General features: G+C 42.2%; 1 protein-coding gene across 4 annotated transcripts; it reads left to right on the forward strand.

Annotated features, from left to right (window-relative positions):
- Nucleotides 1-5,491: 5,491 nt before the first annotated feature.
- Nucleotides 5,492-17,417, forward strand: GJB6 (gap junction protein beta 6). Of its 4 annotated transcripts, XM_023742464.1 has the most exons (4): nt 5,492-5,652; nt 6,888-7,152; nt 8,289-8,447; nt 15,872-17,417. In XM_023742464.1, exon 4 carries the CDS (start codon nt 15,887-15,889, stop codon nt 16,670-16,672), a length of 786 nt encoding a protein of 261 aa, XP_023598232.1. In that variant the 5' UTR covers nt 5,492-5,652; nt 6,888-7,152; nt 8,289-8,447; nt 15,872-15,886; the 3' UTR covers nt 16,673-17,417. The 4 variants fall into 4 exon arrangements, with proteins under 4 accessions (XP_023598232.1, XP_023598233.1, XP_023598234.1 ...); XM_023742465.1 differs by lacking the exon at nt 6,888-7,152; XM_023742466.1 differs by lacking the exon at nt 5,492-5,652 and having other exon boundaries at nt 5,923-7,152; nt 8,289-8,460.
- Nucleotides 17,418-17,728: the final 311 nt, after the last annotated feature.

A 17,728-nucleotide genomic window follows, 5' to 3' on the forward strand; every position in this document is an offset into this window, starting at 1 on the left:
AGAAGAAAATATAGAAGTAATGCCTCAGGACCTAATTAACAATGGATTTTTAGATATGACACCAAGAGCATGGGCAACAAAAGATAAAACAGATACATTACATTCCATCAAAATTTAAAACTTTTGTTCATCAAAGGACTTTACAACTAGGTGAAAAGACAACCTATGGACTGGGAGAAAAAATTGGGGAACTATATATATTGGATAAGGGTTTAATATCCAGAAAACATAAAGAACTCCTACAACTTGACAACAAAAAGACAAATAACCCAATCAAATAATGGGCAAAGGACTTGAATACATATTTCATCAAAGAAGAAATACAAACGGCCAGCAAGCACATGAGCTCAACTACATTAGTCATAGCTGTTGTTAGCTATCAAGTCGATTCCGACGCATAGCGACCCCATGTGATGAAGCAGAACTGCCCCATAGGGTTTTCTAGGCTGTGATCTTTACAGATTTAAAGATTGCCAGGTCTTTTTCCCATGGAACGACTGGGTGGGTTCGAACCACCCATCTTTTGGTTGGCAGCCAAGCACTTAATCATTGTGCCACCAGGTTGGTTTCTTCATTAATTGTTGTTGTTGTTAGGTGCCGTTGAGTCAGTTCCAATTCATAGCGACCCTGCATACAACAGAATGAAACACTGCCCAGCCCTGCACCATCCTCACAATCGTTGCTATGTTTGAGCCCATTGTTGCAGCCACTGTGTCAATCCATCTCACAGAAGGTCTTCCTCTTTTTCACTGACCTTCTACTTTACCAAGCATGATGTCCTTCTCCAGAGACTGGTCCCTCCTGATAACATGTCCAAAGTACATGAGACAAAGTCTTGCCATCCTCTCTTCTAAGGAGCATTCTGGCTGTACTTCTTCCAAGACAATTGGTTCGTCCTTCTGACAGTATTCTTCGCCAACACCGTAATTCAAATGCATCAATTCTTCTTCGGTCTTCCTTACTCATTGTCCAGCTTTCCCATGCATATGAGGCAACTGAAAATATCATGGCTTGGGTTAGGTGCACCTTGGGCCTCAAAGTGACTTCTTTGCCCAATGCAATGCGTCTTTTGATTTCTTGACTGCTGCTTTCATGGGTGTTGATTGTGGATCCAAGTAAAATGAAATCCTTGACAACTTCAACATTTTCTTCGTTTATCATAATGTTGCTTATTGGTACAGTTGTGAGGATTTTTGTTTTCTCTATGTTGAGGTGTAATCCATACTGAAGGTTGCAGTCTTTGATCTTCATCAGTAAGTGCTTGAAGTCCTCTTCACTTTCAGCGAGCAAGGTTGTCTCGTCTGCATATTGCAGGTCCTTCTTTCTAGTCTGTCTCAGTCTGGAAGCTCTACTGAAACCTGTCCACCATGGGTGACCCTGCTGGTATTTGAAATACCAATGGCATAGCTTCCAGCATCACAACAACATGCAAGCCACCACAGTATGACAAACTGATAGTGTTAGTCATTAGGGAAATGCAAATCAAAACCACAATGAGACATCACTTCACATCCACTAATATGGCTATGATTAAAATACGACATCAACAAAAACAGAAAATAACTAGTGTTGGCAAGGATGTGAAGAAACTGGAACCCTCATCCTTAGCTGGTACGGCTGTAAAATGTTACAGCCTCTGTGGAAAACAGTTTAACAAAAAGTTAAACATAGAATTTCCATATGATCCAGCAATTCCACTCCTAGGTATATACCCAAAAGAACTGAAAGTAGCAATGCAAACAGATACTTGTATGACAATGTTCACTGCAGAAAAATTTCAGGAACCATATATCAGATAAGGGCCTAATATCTATATAAAACTTCTATAACTTAACAAGAAGACAAAAAACCCGATCAGAAAACGGGCAAAGAACTCGAACAGACATTTCACCAAAGAGGATATTCAAATGACCAGGAAGCACGTGAAAAGATGCTCAACATCATTAGTGACTAAAAAAAAAAAAAAAAATTAAGAAAACTCAAACCCATTGCCATAGAGTCGATTCCAACTCATAGCAACCCTATACAACAGAGTAGAACTGCCCCTTAGGGTTTCCAAGGAGCAGCTGGTGGATTCGAACTGCTGACGTCTTTGGTTAGCAGCCAAGCTCTTACCCACCGTGCCACCAGGGCTCCCATTAGCATCTAAAACAAACAAAGAAAAAAAACCCCACTGCTGTCAAGTAGATTCCAACTCATAGTGACCCTACAGGACAGAGGAGAACTGCTCCATAGAGTTTTCAAGGAGTGGCTGGTGGATTTGAACTGCCGACCTTTTGGTTAGCAGCTGTAGCTCACCGTAGCTCTTAACAATTGTGCCACCAAGCCTCCATTAGCAACTAAGGAGATAAAAATCAAAACCACAATGAGATATCATCTCAGCCCCATTAGAAAGGCAATGATCAAAAAAAACTGAAAACAAGTGTTGGCCAGGTTGTGGAGAAACTAGAACCCTCATCCATTGCTGGTGCAGTGATGCAGCCACTGTGGAAAGCAATTTGGTGGTTTCTCAAAAAGGCTGACCATAGAATTGACCCAGCAATCCCAACTGTAGGTATATACCCAGAAGAAGTGAAGGCAGAAATGCAAACAGAAACCTGTAAACCAACTGGTCATTGCAGCACTTTTCACAATGTGAAACAACCAAAATGTCCATCAACAGATGAATAGATAAATGAAATGTGGTATATACATACAGTGGAATATGTATGTAAAGAGAAATGAAGTTTTGATGCATGTCACAGCATGGATGAACACTGAAAACATTACATTGAGCAAAATAAGTCAGTCGCAAAAGGACAAATACTGTATGATCCCACTTAAATGAAATAAGCAAATATACAGGAACCAAAAATTATTAACAGTTACCAGGGATGGAAGGGAGGGGGGAGGGGGAGTTTTTATTTGGCAGGCATTGAGTTTATATTAATGTTGGTAGAATGTTTTGGATCAGGATAGTGATAATAGTGCCACAACATGAAAAATGTAATCAATGTCATTGAGTTGTAAATGTGGACGTTGTCGTGTTGGCAAATGTTTTGGTGTATGTATTTTTACCACAATTAAAAAAAAAAAAGATACAGAGGGAGGATGCTGATCAAATGAATTTCATGTCATTGAGGACAGGCAGGGTTACAAATGTCTTGTTTTCAGAATTTTGTGATACTGGTAAACGGACAGTAGGACTGTAATCATTTCTTGAGTGCTTTTTCACACTTGGCACACAAAGTCAAACAATCCAGTTAATATTCTAGACGCCTTTGAATACCTTAGAGATTGGATATCGTATCATTAACATAAAATATTTGCTTAATTAACTATTCAGTTTTCAATGACATTTCAACCAGTCTGTAAGATTCATTTAATCCACATTTCCTCACATGTGGTATAATAAAACTATCTGATGAGAAGTGAAAATTGAATGACTGGGTTTAGAAACAAATGACAAAATGAAAAGTCAGTGCCATGGGGTTGGTAGAAATAACCTGAACAGGAAAAGAGATATTTTACACAGTGTCACCTCTTTGGACACCTGAGCAAATGCAACATGTTCTTTGTGTGACTATTTTAGTTTGGAAGTTCTATTCTTGTAGTGACAGGCACTGGAATAATGTCCAAAATGTAAGTCCTTACACAAAGTGTTTCATAGAACCAGCTGCAGGAATAGGAACATTGGCAGTCATGCTTTAGGAGCAAATGCAGATTCCAGGATTATCTGCTATGAGAGTATGGCTTTGCCAATCAGTGCACAAATACTGAGCACCCACTATGTGCAAAGCACTCTACCTGGTGCTGTACCCAGTTGCTGTCAAGTTGACTCCAACTTATGGCAACCCCATGTGTCAGAGTAGAACTGTACTCCATAGGGTTTTCAAGGGTCTGAAATAGATCACCAGGCCTTTCTTCTGAGGAGTCTCAGTGGACTAGCTTCTCCCAGCTTTCAGCCCAGTGCATTAGCCATTTACACCACCCAGGGACTCCTACCTAATGCTGTAGGAATGGGGGGGGGGGAACTCTTAAGATGTTTATAATTCCCAAAGAAACTTACAAGTTACTTAGCAAAACTAAGAGTTATTTTACTATGCAAACAGTTGAGCCTAGCTGGAGCGTTTGTTTGGGAGTGATGGAGAGTAGATTGTGGAAAGCAAGAGAGCACAAGAGGCGTAGGTTTAAGGCAGCCCAGGTCTCTCCAATGAAAGAGCCATTCCAGGAGCCATCCCAAAGCTTCCTAAACTTGTTTGACTCAGGGGCCATACCTGACAACCTTGTTCTCCTCAAATAATCTATTTTGGAGATGAATTTTTATAAAGTTTTAGTTCCCTCCACAGTCTTGAATAGACATTTTTAAAAACTACCACTAATCCTGTTGCATGAGAGAATGTGACCCAACACTAGCATATGTTTAGGTGGGGACCTTTAATTACCAACCAATTTTGTGTAATAAGCAAGCTGCACATCTCTTGTCTGATGTAGAACAGGTTTGAACCTGCAAAGCCAGGTCCCTACATTAAAAAAAAAAGAAAGAAAGAAAGAAAGAAAACCCAAACCCGTTGCTATTAATTCCGACTCATAGTGACCCTACATAGTTTCCAATATTTCCACCCCACCAGCCCCTATCCTGACCCTGAGCTTTCTGAGCTTGGGAGGGAGGAAACATGGCCTTCCTGGTCCACAAGACTACGGCCAGTTAGCCCAAGGAAGGCCCGTTCTTCTTCTCCAGGAGAATGCTTAAGAGGATGGAAAATCCAAAAAACCCATTGCCGTCCAGTCGATTCCGACTCATGGCGACCCTACTGCACAGAGTAGAACTGCCCCACAGGGTTTCCAACGGGCGCCTGGTGGATTCGAACTGTCAACCTTTTGGTTAGTAGCCATTGTTCTTAACCACTACACTTCCAAGAGGATGGAAAGAACCCATAAAAATAACTCGAATGAGACACCAACCCTATAACGTCTCTAAGTGGTCATTGATTAATAAATAGCCACAGTGCCTGTGCCTCCCGGCCGCTCTTCGGAGAAAGGGCCATGCACCGGTGCCCGGCGCAGTTAAAGGGCGGTTGGAAGTGTCCAGAAAGGAGGAGTGGTGTGCTCTGGCAAAAATACAGCCTGCAAGGTCTCTTCCTGCCCCCAACACTGATCCCCAATTGGTCCAGCTCCCCGGAAAGTCTCGCTGAAGGCGGGGTCGGGCAACCGCACAGCCCGTCTTCCCGGGGCAGAGCACGCGCCCCCAGTCCCCGGCCCTGCCCGCGACCCCCGCAGCGTGTCCCCTGGGGGTGGGTGCGCGCCGTCGCAGGCTGACCCAGCGCACGGCGCCCTCTACCCCGTGGCCCGGGTGGGTCGGGTCGGCCTGCCTTCCCGCCGTCGCCGCGCGGCGCCCAGTGGGAGGGGGCCGGGCGCCTGGGGCAGGAGCCGGCCCGAGTGCGTCAAGGAGGCGGGGTGGGGTGCATTAAAAGGCGCTGCAGGTGGAAAGCAGGGCCCTTACCCTAACGCTGGGCAGGAAATCCCTGCACTTCCGACTGCTGAGGCCCCGCCGGAGACCTGCGGGCGTCGTGGAACCCGGCCCTGCCTGCTGGGTCGGGGCGCGAAAAGCGCACCACCCACGGGCTCGAGCTGAATCCCCGCGCCCGCCCGCCGCCTGCCCGCCGCCGGCAGGTAAGCGCGCGCCGGGCCCGCGAGCCCAGAGGGCTTCCGGTCAGGCCTGGGACCGGGAGCGGGGGGCGCGCGGAGTAGTGGCCAGGGCCGGGGAAGCCCACTCGGCTCCGCAGCGGAGGCACTTCCCCCGAGAGGCGCGAGCGGTTGAGGTTGGCAGCCTGTCACTGTCCTCGCCTATCCCGAGCGCGGGAGTCTGCGGCCCCCGACGACACTCCTAGGTGGGCATTCGGTGCAGGAAGAGGTTTCCGACCTGCCAAGGAACTTGGCCGCCTGTCAGGGTGGGTGCCCGTCCTCTGGGTTACCCAGCGTAGCCTTCTCTGCCTGTGATCTGCATCCTCCCGCGTCTGCAACAGCCGCTGCCACGTCTCTGTGGGGTGAGCAGTGGGTTCCTCACAAAGCTGCCTGTCCTTCTCGGTGAACTCAGAGTAAAGAGGGCCGACTGGTTTGACTTTTAACCCAGGAGGGTCTCTCTTTAACTTGCACAACAGGTTTTATAAATGTTGTATTTTATGTATTGTGTGTCTGAGTTGGCTGAAATGGAGACCTGGGCCCCTTCCCCCACTTCCTTTCCTGCGTTTTGGATTTTCTTCATTTTTGTGGGTCATGCTTTGATTTGGCGAGAGGAAAGGCAGTTCAGTGTGAGTGTGTAAGTTCAGCCAAACCCTGGCATTTGTGGCCCGTTGATAAGTACCAGGTAGAACTAACCAGTATACCTGTGTGGTGATGAACTTACGCCTGAGGAACTGAGGAACTTGTGGAACGCAGGAGACTGCAGTGTGGACAACAGTAGTTAAGTGTAATTAGTGACACATCTGAGTTAAAAGGTGGAGGCACCAAAAGGTACTTCCTGTCTGGTGAATGACACCAGCCCCAGGTGTCACCAGGCGGCCTGTTTTTTGTTGACTGGAGAGCAGGGTGGGCTTTGGGGTGAGTGTGGCCTGACAGCTACTGGTGCCTATTCTGGGGCTGGGGGGGCTGCCACCATGGGCAGGGGACGGGGGGCCAGCAGTGTCAGTGTCCTACAGTGGAATCGAGTCCTCAGTTTTTGCTTGATGGAATTTAATGATTCTCCATTGCCTTTTTCCTTCAGTAGAGCTGTTATTATAGAACTGTTATTATTATTATATAAATTATATATTTATTGTTATTATGTTAAGTGTTTTCTTGCCCCAATTCTAGTAGAATTTAACCAGTGTTCTAGAAGAAAATGTCCTACCCCATTGCGGTTTCCTTAGAATTGCAGGAGGCTGCTCAAAACTGCTCCTGGGGAGAGCTTTGTCTGTTGTTTGGATCAGGCAGAGTGTTTGGGAGTTATTGTCTGAACCCTGCCAAGGAGGGCAGAGGGGATTATGAAGAGAGAACATCAGCACTCTTGATCTGACATCACCTCGTGGGTGTGAAAGCACCCTCATTTCCAACACCACAGTGATTAAGATTGGAGGACGTTGTTCAGTCCAGCCACATCTCTGAATTTTTAAAAAAACAAATTCTGATATACAGGTAATGGTGACTTCATTCTCTTATTTTATTTTTTTCCTCTTCTGAATTATAAGCCAGAGAGTTAGAAGGAAAAGAACTAAAGGAGATCTGTCTAAACAATTTCAACAGGGTAAAAGGAAAATTCTAACTTGCAAATACTCACCATGCATTTTTAGTTCAATCTGAATATTCCAGGAGCTATGAAGTTTTGTCTACATTAGTTAAAACGTTAAATAGAATAAAACTGTGGGATAAGAATAATTTTTAACCTTCTTTTACAGTAAAAATGTTAATAGAACAAAATAGCGGGAAATACCATTTTCAGCACCAGCTTTTACCATATGGTAGATATCTTTTTTATCTGCTTGATCCATGAGAGTGGAACTGGGTCACAGGGGGCTTTTTAGTTTTTACTCCCAGAGTCATTTTAAATCTAGTTAAATGTCTGAAAAGGACACAGATGTGCTTGAATGAACGGAGGCTGCTAGCAAGACCTAGAGAAGGGAAGTTTAACTTCATGGAAATTATTTTTTAACCCTTTGAATTCTTAAAATTCAACATACATAATTCCATGAATTGTTCATTTTTATATTTAGATTCTCTAGGCAGAAAAAAAAATTTCTTTTGAGTTAATTTTGGAAAAGTATATAAATCCTAAATCCATTGTTACCACTAGTATGTAGTTAATTTGAAGGGAAGGTCACTGAAATTTTGAGTCTGAGCTGATTTCAAAATCAGCTATTGTGTTGTCCCTTGGATGATCTGACATATCTAGAGACAAAAAATATAGATTCTTCTTGAATAGGAAGAGTTTAAGATTTTTTTTTAAAAAACTGCTGATTGGAGGATAAAGAAGTATACCCAGTTTCTCAAATTCTCCCCATTCCTTTTTCTTTTTTTTTCTTTGAAAGCTCGAGGAATGGGTTTGAGGTTTGGGATTGGGTATTATTATTTTGACAGGGAAAGGAATGTACACTAAAGAACACCTTTCATTTTTAGTGTATTCAAAGGATGGAGCATCAGATAACTGGCAGTATCTACATGTACCACATAACTGTTCTGGGGATGAAGAAAAACTACCCACAGAGTTCATGTAATAAACGCACAGGGAAAGGAGTTAAAGGAAAATGGCCAACAACTACTGTTTTTCCCAACAGGTGACATCCTCACTGACATCCAGAAACAGAGCAAAGCCTGTTATCAGTACCATTGCTATGTAGCACTGGCTGTGGACAATCAGATGGTGTAGAAGAATAAAGCCTGAACCCCTGGAAGCAGGGACCTCACCACAATTCTTCTGTGTGCCTAATCCGCAGGTAGCTCTTGGAAGTAAGGCTTAGGTTTGCTCGTTTTGCTTTGGCATTGTTTCCTTTTGTCCTTACAACTACCCAAAACTAATGTGGAAAGTCGTCAATAGATGAGGTTCTCAGATCTATTGAATATTTCCTGAATGACTTTGAAAGCATTGTTCAAAGAGAACTAAAACTGTCTACAAAGAGAAAGATTCTTCCCACCTCTTGGTGTATGTTGAGGGTTAGCACTATAAATTTTAGGGCTTCAGTCTTTGGTTCTGATGTCGGTGAAACTAAAATGGTATTATTAAACAGGAAAATTATTATTAAATTCTTAAGAGTTTTTAAAACAATCAAGAAGTTACAAATTGGTGTATGTTTTGCTGTGTATATTTTCAACAATTAAAAAAAGTTACATTACCATAGTGGAATGCTAATAGGTCTAAATTATTTGGATTGTAAATGAGAAGAACCATCTTCCTAGAACCATGTATCATCAGTAGTAAAATCAATGGCTTATTTTCAGAGTTAAATATTGAGAACTGTAGATTTTGTGTTAAGAATGTGGCATGGACTTATTCACTATGATTAGATACACCATAAAACCAAATCGAGTTTACCTTTTTAAAGTTAAATATAACTAGATTCTTGTAAGTTAAGTACTGTAGAAGCTAAGCATATCTATGCTTTTCTTAAAAGACAGCCAGAAGAGAGCCAGTTAAAATAAACCTCTCTTGTTTAAAAAGAAAGAGTTAATTATTTTACTTTTTATTGAAAGAGCTCCTCCCATTGGCTGCAGCCCTCTTGAAGCATTAAAGGAAAGAGGTATTTTATTTTCTAAAACTGCAAAGTGTTCAAATGGATTATTTGAAATTATTTTGGGAAATAACTTTAACTGAGTGAAAATTTCATAAAGAAGATTTGGCCTTCAAATCTTTTATAACCAAAATGTTGATGAAAGATTACCACCAGGGGCTATGTGTTCTTAAAAGGGAAATTCTGAGGTTTGGAACTTGAATGGCTTCCATTCCTTTCTCTGGGTCATGGTTTGCAGTGTGTGCACACTGCCCATTGCTCCATTTGTGGACGCTGCAAAGTGCTAATGATTCCAGAGGGGCATGTGGAGTCCGGTGTCCTCCTTTAGAACTTGCAGAATCGCTTGCCATCTGTCACCTCAATCTCCCTCTGTTCTGTGAGTTGGAAGCATCTCCTGGGGGCAGTCAGGCCTTACCAGTGACTGTAGCAATGTGTTAGGAAGTTAATAGGCTCCAACCCCAAGAAAGCACATTACCTGATCTGTCTCTTAACACTTTTGAGGTGAATTTTTCTTTCTTGCTCCTTGTCCCCAGAAAACAATATGCAGAACTGATACACAGGGCTTGATTGGTAAGACCCTCAGGAGTGGTGTGGACTAGATGAGAGATATTGGATCCAATTTATTGAAGGCCCTTCAGGCAGCACACTTAGGGAGACAGTGAGTTATGGAGAGAAGAGAAAACAACCCTTCCTTGTAAATCATTTCTGCTGTTATAAATAATAGGGCCTTTGTGGCTCTTGCAGGAAGATACTTTGAATCAGTTGATTTGTTTTCAGCCTGATTAATTGTCCTGAATGACCAGTGGGCTAGACATGCTTGTATCTGGGTTTAACCACTCATTTTCTTAGTGAGCCTTTAAAGGCTCAGGTGAATTGCTGGATTTCAGTGTCAGTGTCAGTCAGTTTTGTGAAATAGATTAGTTTCCATTCAGTCTTGCGGCTTTGATAGAACAGTCTTCGAAGCATGTAATTTGGGGACCCAGAAAAAGAAAGAGCACTAATAAATTTATTGCCATCATGATTTTTTTGGTTTTTAAAGAGGGAGAAGCCCAGTAGAGCAGAGGTCAAGGTTTCTGCTTCTGGAAAGCTGGGACCTATAGTCCTTGTGGGGAGATTGGGACCCTTTGACCTCCCCTGTGACCTCACCCCCTCAGAGCTTATAAAGGTGAGGTTGTACTTTGGCACCTTGATCTGTCTGCTGTCTAGACGCTCGGGCAGGTAATCGCGGACGTGCAGTTGTTAACAGGCTACAGAGTAGAAAACAAAGAAAAAGTATTCTTACCTGTGGAGCAATTTAAATTCTGTGAACTTTGAGGATTTGAGTAAATACAAGCTTTTCATCTCGTAAATTAAAAACTTGCTGACTGGGCATTTAATTAACCAAACTTCAATGGAAGATGTTCTTGGTTAATTAGAGAACATCTTCATTTTATAAACAAACAGGACTGACTCCTAGGTGAATGGTTAGTGTGAAATATCAAGATGTATATGTCTCTACCTCCCCCCTGTTTACTTACATCCCGAAATGCTTACAGGGTAGAACAACAACAATTAAGAAAATTTATTATACTGCCTTCCATCAGAGACTAAACATTAATTTTCTAATTCATATTATTTAAAATGAATTTCTTAAAATCAATCAAAGATGCATTTACTGTGGATATTTAAAGCCTCTATAGGCAGTACAATAAGTAGACTATGAAAGGGAGGACTTACTAAATAGACTTTAAATATGGAGCCTTAGAGACCACTAATCCAACTGATTCCTCCCTGGTTCCTCTGAGTCCTGTCTGCATTAGCTGTTTATATGTGGCCTATTTCATTTTTCTCGGCTCTTTCTAAAAGCAAAAACCCAGATTTCTATTCATTCCACCCATTGGATCCAATTCTTAGTCCTAGATTGACACAAAAAACTAAGCCTCCTGCTACAAATACTGGGATTGCTGTCATGTGCCTCACAAGGCTTCTTCAGGCTAACTTGGCTCTAGGGACTTCAGTTATTGCCCTTGTGAGATGATTCCCAGACCCTTTACCACCCTGATCACTCTTCTGTGGATGCAGTCCAGTGTGTCCATGCCAATCTTAAAACGGGAGATGCAGCGCAGCACTTCATATGAGGCTGCACAGTGATCTGGGCCCTCTTTTCTATTCACGTTGCCAAACACCGTGTTTCTTTTTGGCAGCCTTGGTGTGTGGCACTGTCAGCCTGCTTCCAGGTAGACCCTGACTCCTTAAGTAAAATGTGAAGTTGTTATTAAATGAGCCATGAAAATCTGATAACTCTCTGCGGATATGAGAGACATTTACAAATGTCATTTTGATGCTAAGAGACATTATATCTGTGTCACTGCCAGTGCTATAGTTACTATAACCAAATAAATTGTTGTTAGGTGCCATCTAGTCGGTTCAAACTCATAGCAACCCTATGTACAACAGAACGAAGCACTACCCAGTCCTGCGCCATTCTCACAAACATTGTTACGTTTGAGTCCATTGTTGCAGCCACTGTGTCAGTCTATCTCATTGAAGGTCTTCCTCTCTTTTGCTGACCTTCTACTTTACCAAGCATGATGTCCTTCTCCAGTGACTAATCCTTCCTGATAACATGTCCAAAGTACATGAGACAAATTCTCACTATCCTCTCTTCTAAGGAGCATTCTGGCTGTACTTGTTCCAAGACAGATTTGTTTGTTCTTCTGGAAGTCCATGGTATATTCAGTATTCTTCACCAACACCATAATTCAAAGGCATCAGTTCTTCTTCTGTCTTCCTTATTCGTTGTCCAGCTTTTGCATGCATATGAGGCAATTGAAAATACCATGGTGCTTGGGTCAGGCACACCTTAGTCCTCAAACAAATGGTAACATTAAATATATATATATATTTCTAAAGGTGATGTTTTAGAATTTTGCTGGGGATTCAACAGAAAGTTTCCCAGTCTGTATATATGAACTTTCTCTTACTTTGCAAATCAGAATATTTGTCTTTCTCAAAGCCTGGGTCTGACTCATTCTGAATAATGAAATTCTGATCTTATCTGTAAATTATTCAGTGTTCTAAGGTTTAGTTCTTTTGAGAATGGAGACTAGAGCTCTTTTTGCCAGGTAGGGACTAGCTATGCACCTCTCTTGTACCATGTTTTTAGAAATAATTTGAGATTATTCTCTTTGATAAAGTAGGGGAAATAAGAGTTTCTGCTTTTCATCTGTTACTAATTAAAATTGTGCCATCTGCTCCAAGCATTGTACCCACCCCTTTTTTGTTTCTTTGGCTCAAGTATCTTATTTTTCGTTCTTTTTCAAAACGTTACTATTTTGTTTTTTAAATTTTTGTTGTTTGTTCAGCTCATTTAGGATTTAAACTTCTGTTTTTTACAGGTTTGGGCCACTCTCCTTCATTTATGTGATTATCTGGGTTGTCATCCATCTTTTTGTCAATTTAAAATCTGAGCTTGTCCATGGTACCATAATTTCCCTCTCCCTCATCTGAGTCACTTGCAACTGTATGGACACATGCTTTTAAGAGCTCTCCATCCAATTGGAACAGGCTCCCCTTTCTAGTTGGCTAGCAAATTCTCTTTCTCTCTCTTTTTTTTTCCCCCAGCTTAAAAAATCAGTATGCTTCCCTAAAGTCTAGGCTAAGTTAAAAACCATAATTTGAGTGTTCCCATTTATGCCACAAAGTGAGTTTTTAGTTCAGTTTTGGTTTGGATTTAAAGAAACCAAATGTTTTTTTTATTATACGCTGTTTTAAAACTTTTCATTTCCATGGTATTTGAACAACTTTTAAGAATCTATAAACATTTTGAAGTCCTTTACTTTTTTTAGGCAGTGGAGTTAGATTAGGCTTCTATGCCATGAAGTCCTTCCTCTTGGGCCAAAACTATTCTCTCAGGTTCCTTCTTGCTGTTCCACCACCTTTTACTGAGGTGCTGCCCACAGGACCGGGCAGTCTGGGCATCCTCAGTGGTCTGAGGGTGGTGGTTTGTTTACCAAGTACTGTTATTGGACACCTCCTCATGGCTCATTCCAAAGGGAAAAACACTGGCCTGTGAAGTTCCGTGTTCTCCTCTCAGTGATCCTGTCCTCAGTGACTTCACTAATCAGGTGCAAGTAGAAGTAGTTGATGTGCAGCCACCTTGCCCTTCCGGATTTTTTCTTGAAGATTTTATCTGCCCCCGTTTTACAGAGCTGTGATCTCGCACCTTGCCAGTCCCACAGGACAGAGTGAGTCTCTGTGTTTGCCTCCTCAGAGCCTGGTGTCACAGCTCAGCCTTCATGCCCCTCCACTCAGCGGCTCTACCTAGAACCCACTGGGTGTGGACAGGAGATCAAAGATGAAATAGCCAACATCTACATATAGTAGACACTCAATAAATGCTGGTGGAAGGCTTGGTGACTTTCATTTAGTGGCTTTGGCAATGTGGTAAAAAGAGGAGTTTTCCCATAATGGGCGAGAGGAAAAAGCAGGGGCAGAAACTCTGACTTGTGATGTGGAGATTTCAGTTATGCCCTTGCTTGGGTGCCACTTTCCATACCCTGGGGCGTGTTCTCTTGACCTGCACTGCTAGTTCAGACAGAGGAGGAATCAACACATAACTATGGGTTGGATGAATAGTGGTGATTGCTTCCTTATATCTAGATCTGATGCTTTTCTAAGGAGCCCTGGTGGCACAGTGATTAAGAGCTTGGTTGCTAACCAAAAGTTCGGCAATTCAAACCCACCAGCCACTCCAGGGGAGAAGAAGCCTGGAGATCTGCTCCTGTAAAGAGTGCAGCCTAAGAAACCTTATAGGGCAGTTCTGCTCTGTCCTATAGTGTTGTTATGAGTTGGAATCAACTTGATGGCACACAACAAGTGTCTTTCTGAGGAAAATGTGGTATCTAAAAGCCAAACCAAGAGCAAAACATGAATTTCTAAGAAAGTCAACTCAAGTGGGCATCTGCCTTTTTTAAATATAAGGCTGGCTAACTATATTAAATCTACAAAAGATATTGATTCTGGGGCACACTTTAGCACCCCCATTCAGAGGCCAGCTGCGGACAGTGAAGGGACCCCAGCATGCCTTGAAGAGGTGACATTGGCTTACATTTATCCAGCTGCTTAGAAGAATAACAAACATGATTCAGAGAGGGCAGATCTGTGAACAAGAGTACAGGTGGTAGGGTGGGTGGGCCTGAAAAGAGAAAGCCGGTGAATGTGTTTCCTCATGCGTTCAGGCGCAAGAAAGTTCCTCTGAGACTGGATCTAAAAGGGACTTTGGTGACTGCCGCATCCCCTAAAATGGTATGAAAAATTATAAGTACATTTTTCTGAGGAGAGGGCCTTTGACTTTCAGCAGAGTGTGTGACCACTTCTTTAGTCTTCTGTGGCAATTGTAGAAGAAGAAGAAATCTGTTTGAATTGTAGCAAAAGTTTCCAAAGATGTGAAGAACGAGTTGCCATTGAGTCAGCTCTGACTCACGGCGACCCCGTGCATGTCAGAGTAGAACTGTGCTCCATCGAGTTTTCAGTGGCTGATTTTTTGAAAGTAGATTGCCAGGCCTTTCTTTCAAGGTGCCTCTGGGTGAGTTTGGCTAGTAGTCAAGCACTTAACCATTTGCACCACCCGGGGACTCCTAAGATGTAACAAAGAAACCCCTTTTCTCTCAGGATGTAAACTGTGTGTATACCTCTCAGGATGTGACGAAGGGAGGCTGTGCTGTTTTGGCCCTTGGTAGGGGTAGAGCTGGTCCCTGTTGTCTGTGGCTCTCTATGTGTATGGTACAGTGGGGTATGGAAAGCAACTACTGGCCCTGGTTACATTTGAGAACAAGTGAGCAATTTTTATAAAAGCCTGTGATTCACTTTTCGAAGAGGCCCTTTCAGTAGTTCACAATATTAGGTTTCCTACACGATTGTGGCAGATGATGTTATTCAAGCTAGAAATAAATATCAATATATTATATAAACTAATAAGTATTTGATTTCTTTCTTTTCTTCTTAGTCTGCTGGTTAAACCAGATTATGTCATTCCAATGAATGAATTTTTGTTTTCTTGAATAAGCCATTTAAATGAATAAAATCTACTGCAGAACTTTCCTGATCCCTTGAGCAAAAACCAAACTGACATAGTAATTAAAAGAAAACTTGGGAATAACTTCGTTTACCTGTATTCTGGATTAATGTCTGGCCCAGCCCACTTCCATTGAGTCAATTCTGACTCGTAGCAACCCCATAGGGTTTCCAAGGCTGTAAATCTCTACGGAAGCAGACTGCCACATGTTTCTCCTTAGGAGCCGCCAGTGGTTTTGAACCCCCGACTTTTTAGTTAGCAGTCGAGCGCTTTAACCAGTGTGCCACGAGGGCTTCTTCTGTCTGGCAGCAACCTAACATATCACCTGAGTTCAGTTGAATCAAGATGATTCAAACCTCCAAAAAAAGTTATTTCTGATCTAAAACATTAGAATGTTTTTAAAGTGGCCATTTCTCATCAGAAAACCTCTTATTAGCAGTTTAGGGAATTGAAGTTATAAAATTTCACAGTATACACTTTAAGGGAAGTTTGCTTATGTGTATAATAGTACTGTAGACCTTTATACATTCAGAGGAATGTTCCGCTAATTCCCCTCTGTTCATCTTTGTCTATGTAGGACTAAGCTGACACAATGGACTGGGGCACCCTGCACACTTTCATCGGGGGTGTCAATAAACATTCGACCAGCATCGGAAGGGTGTGGATCACAGTCATCTTTATCTTTCGTGTCATGATCCTCGTGGTGGCTGCTCAAGAAGTGTGGGGTGATGAGCAGGAAGATTTTGTCTGCAACACTCTGCAGCCAGGATGCAAAAACGTGTGCTACGACCACTTCTTCCCCATGTCCCACATCCGACTGTGGGCATTGCAACTCATTTTTGTCTCCACGCCTGCCCTGCTAGTAGCGATGCATGTTGCCTACTACAGACATGAGACCACCCGCAAGTTCAGGCGAGGAGAGAAGAGGAATGAATTCAAAGACATAGAAGACATTAAAAAACAAAAGGTTCGGATAGAGGGTTCCCTGTGGTGGACATACACCAGCAGTATTTTTTTCAGAATCATCTTTGAAGCATCTTTCATGTATGTGTTTTACTTCCTGTACAACGGTTACCACCTGCCCTGGGTATTGAAATGTGGGATTGATCCTTGCCCCAATCTGGTTGACTGCTTTATTTCTAGACCTACTGAAAAGACCGTGTTCACCATTTTTATGATTTCTGCATCTGTGATTTGCATGCTGCTTAATGTGGCTGAGCTGTGTTACCTGCTGCTAAAAGTGTGTTTTAGGAGATCAAAGAGAGCACAGACGCAAACAAATCACCCCAATCATGCCTTGAGAGAAAGTAAGCAAAATGAAATGAATGAGCTGATTTCAGATAGTGGTCAAAATGCAATCACAGGCTTTCCAAGTTAAACATTTCAAAGTAAAATGTAGCTGATTTATAACAAAATGTTGTCTTCTCCTGAAGGCAATGCCAACCTAAAAATGCCCTCTCTAGGCTGAAGAGTTTCTGTTTATGAAAGACTTTCGTAATAAATAGATACTTGAATTAACTTTTTTGTAGAATAACTGTGCCATTAACATGCAACATAATCAAACCTGTGGTCCAGCTCTGAAAACTAGAAGATTGTTGACAACTCTGCCTTAAAGTAACTTTAACATACTGTGTTAAAGTGGACTATCTGACATTGTAGGTGTTCCCTGAAAATTTAAGTATGTAACTGTTATTGATAAAGAACATTTATCTAGAAATTGGTACTTTTATTAGTAAAAGATATTTTTATAGGATTGAATGTTTTAGTTCTGACTTGAAGTTTATATAAAGTATTTTTATAACAACTTGTCTTCCTTACCTGGAAAAACATACAATGTTAATTATGGAATGATACCATAAGTACCTAAATTTTGAACTTACAAAAGGTCTGTCTTGTACATATTGTTTTACGTTGTCTATTGACAAATTTATGAACTATCAAGATACTCTGAAGGTGGAAAGTGTTCACTGTACAATATATACTACTTTCTGAACGTAGACACAGCTGTATGGAAGTAGAAAGCTTTTTAAACTAGCCTATTTGTCAATCATTTTGAAAAACTTAAACATGAATGTGATTGCCTCAATAAAGATAAGCCCTATTCCTTAAGCTTTACCATGCATTGTGGGTTTCAGGTCAGTCTGTCATCCAGGCACCCATGGGCCACCTAGCTATCGCCTTTGGTGGGATGATAACTTGGTGGGTAACTTTTCCTGGGAGGCTGCTGGTTCCTGTGGGTGGAATGGCCTGGGACATCAATCGGGACCCTTACATGAAGTGGGCAGAACCTATGCTTAGCAGTCCACCAGATCCTCAGTGGGGAGAGGGGTGGGCTACTTGTAGGACATTGGGAAAATGTCCTTTGGATCAGTTCAGCCTTGATAGAAGGGAGATTGGGGAAGTTTTGAGCAGCTCTCAGACAAAGCCTGCCCCA

The sequence above is a fragment of the Trichechus manatus genome, unplaced genomic scaffold, assembly GCF_000243295.1.
Source record: "Trichechus manatus latirostris isolate Lorelei unplaced genomic scaffold, TriManLat1.0 scaffold00210, whole genome shotgun sequence".
NCBI classification, from domain to species: Eukaryota; Metazoa; Chordata; class Mammalia; order Sirenia; family Trichechidae; genus Trichechus; species Trichechus manatus.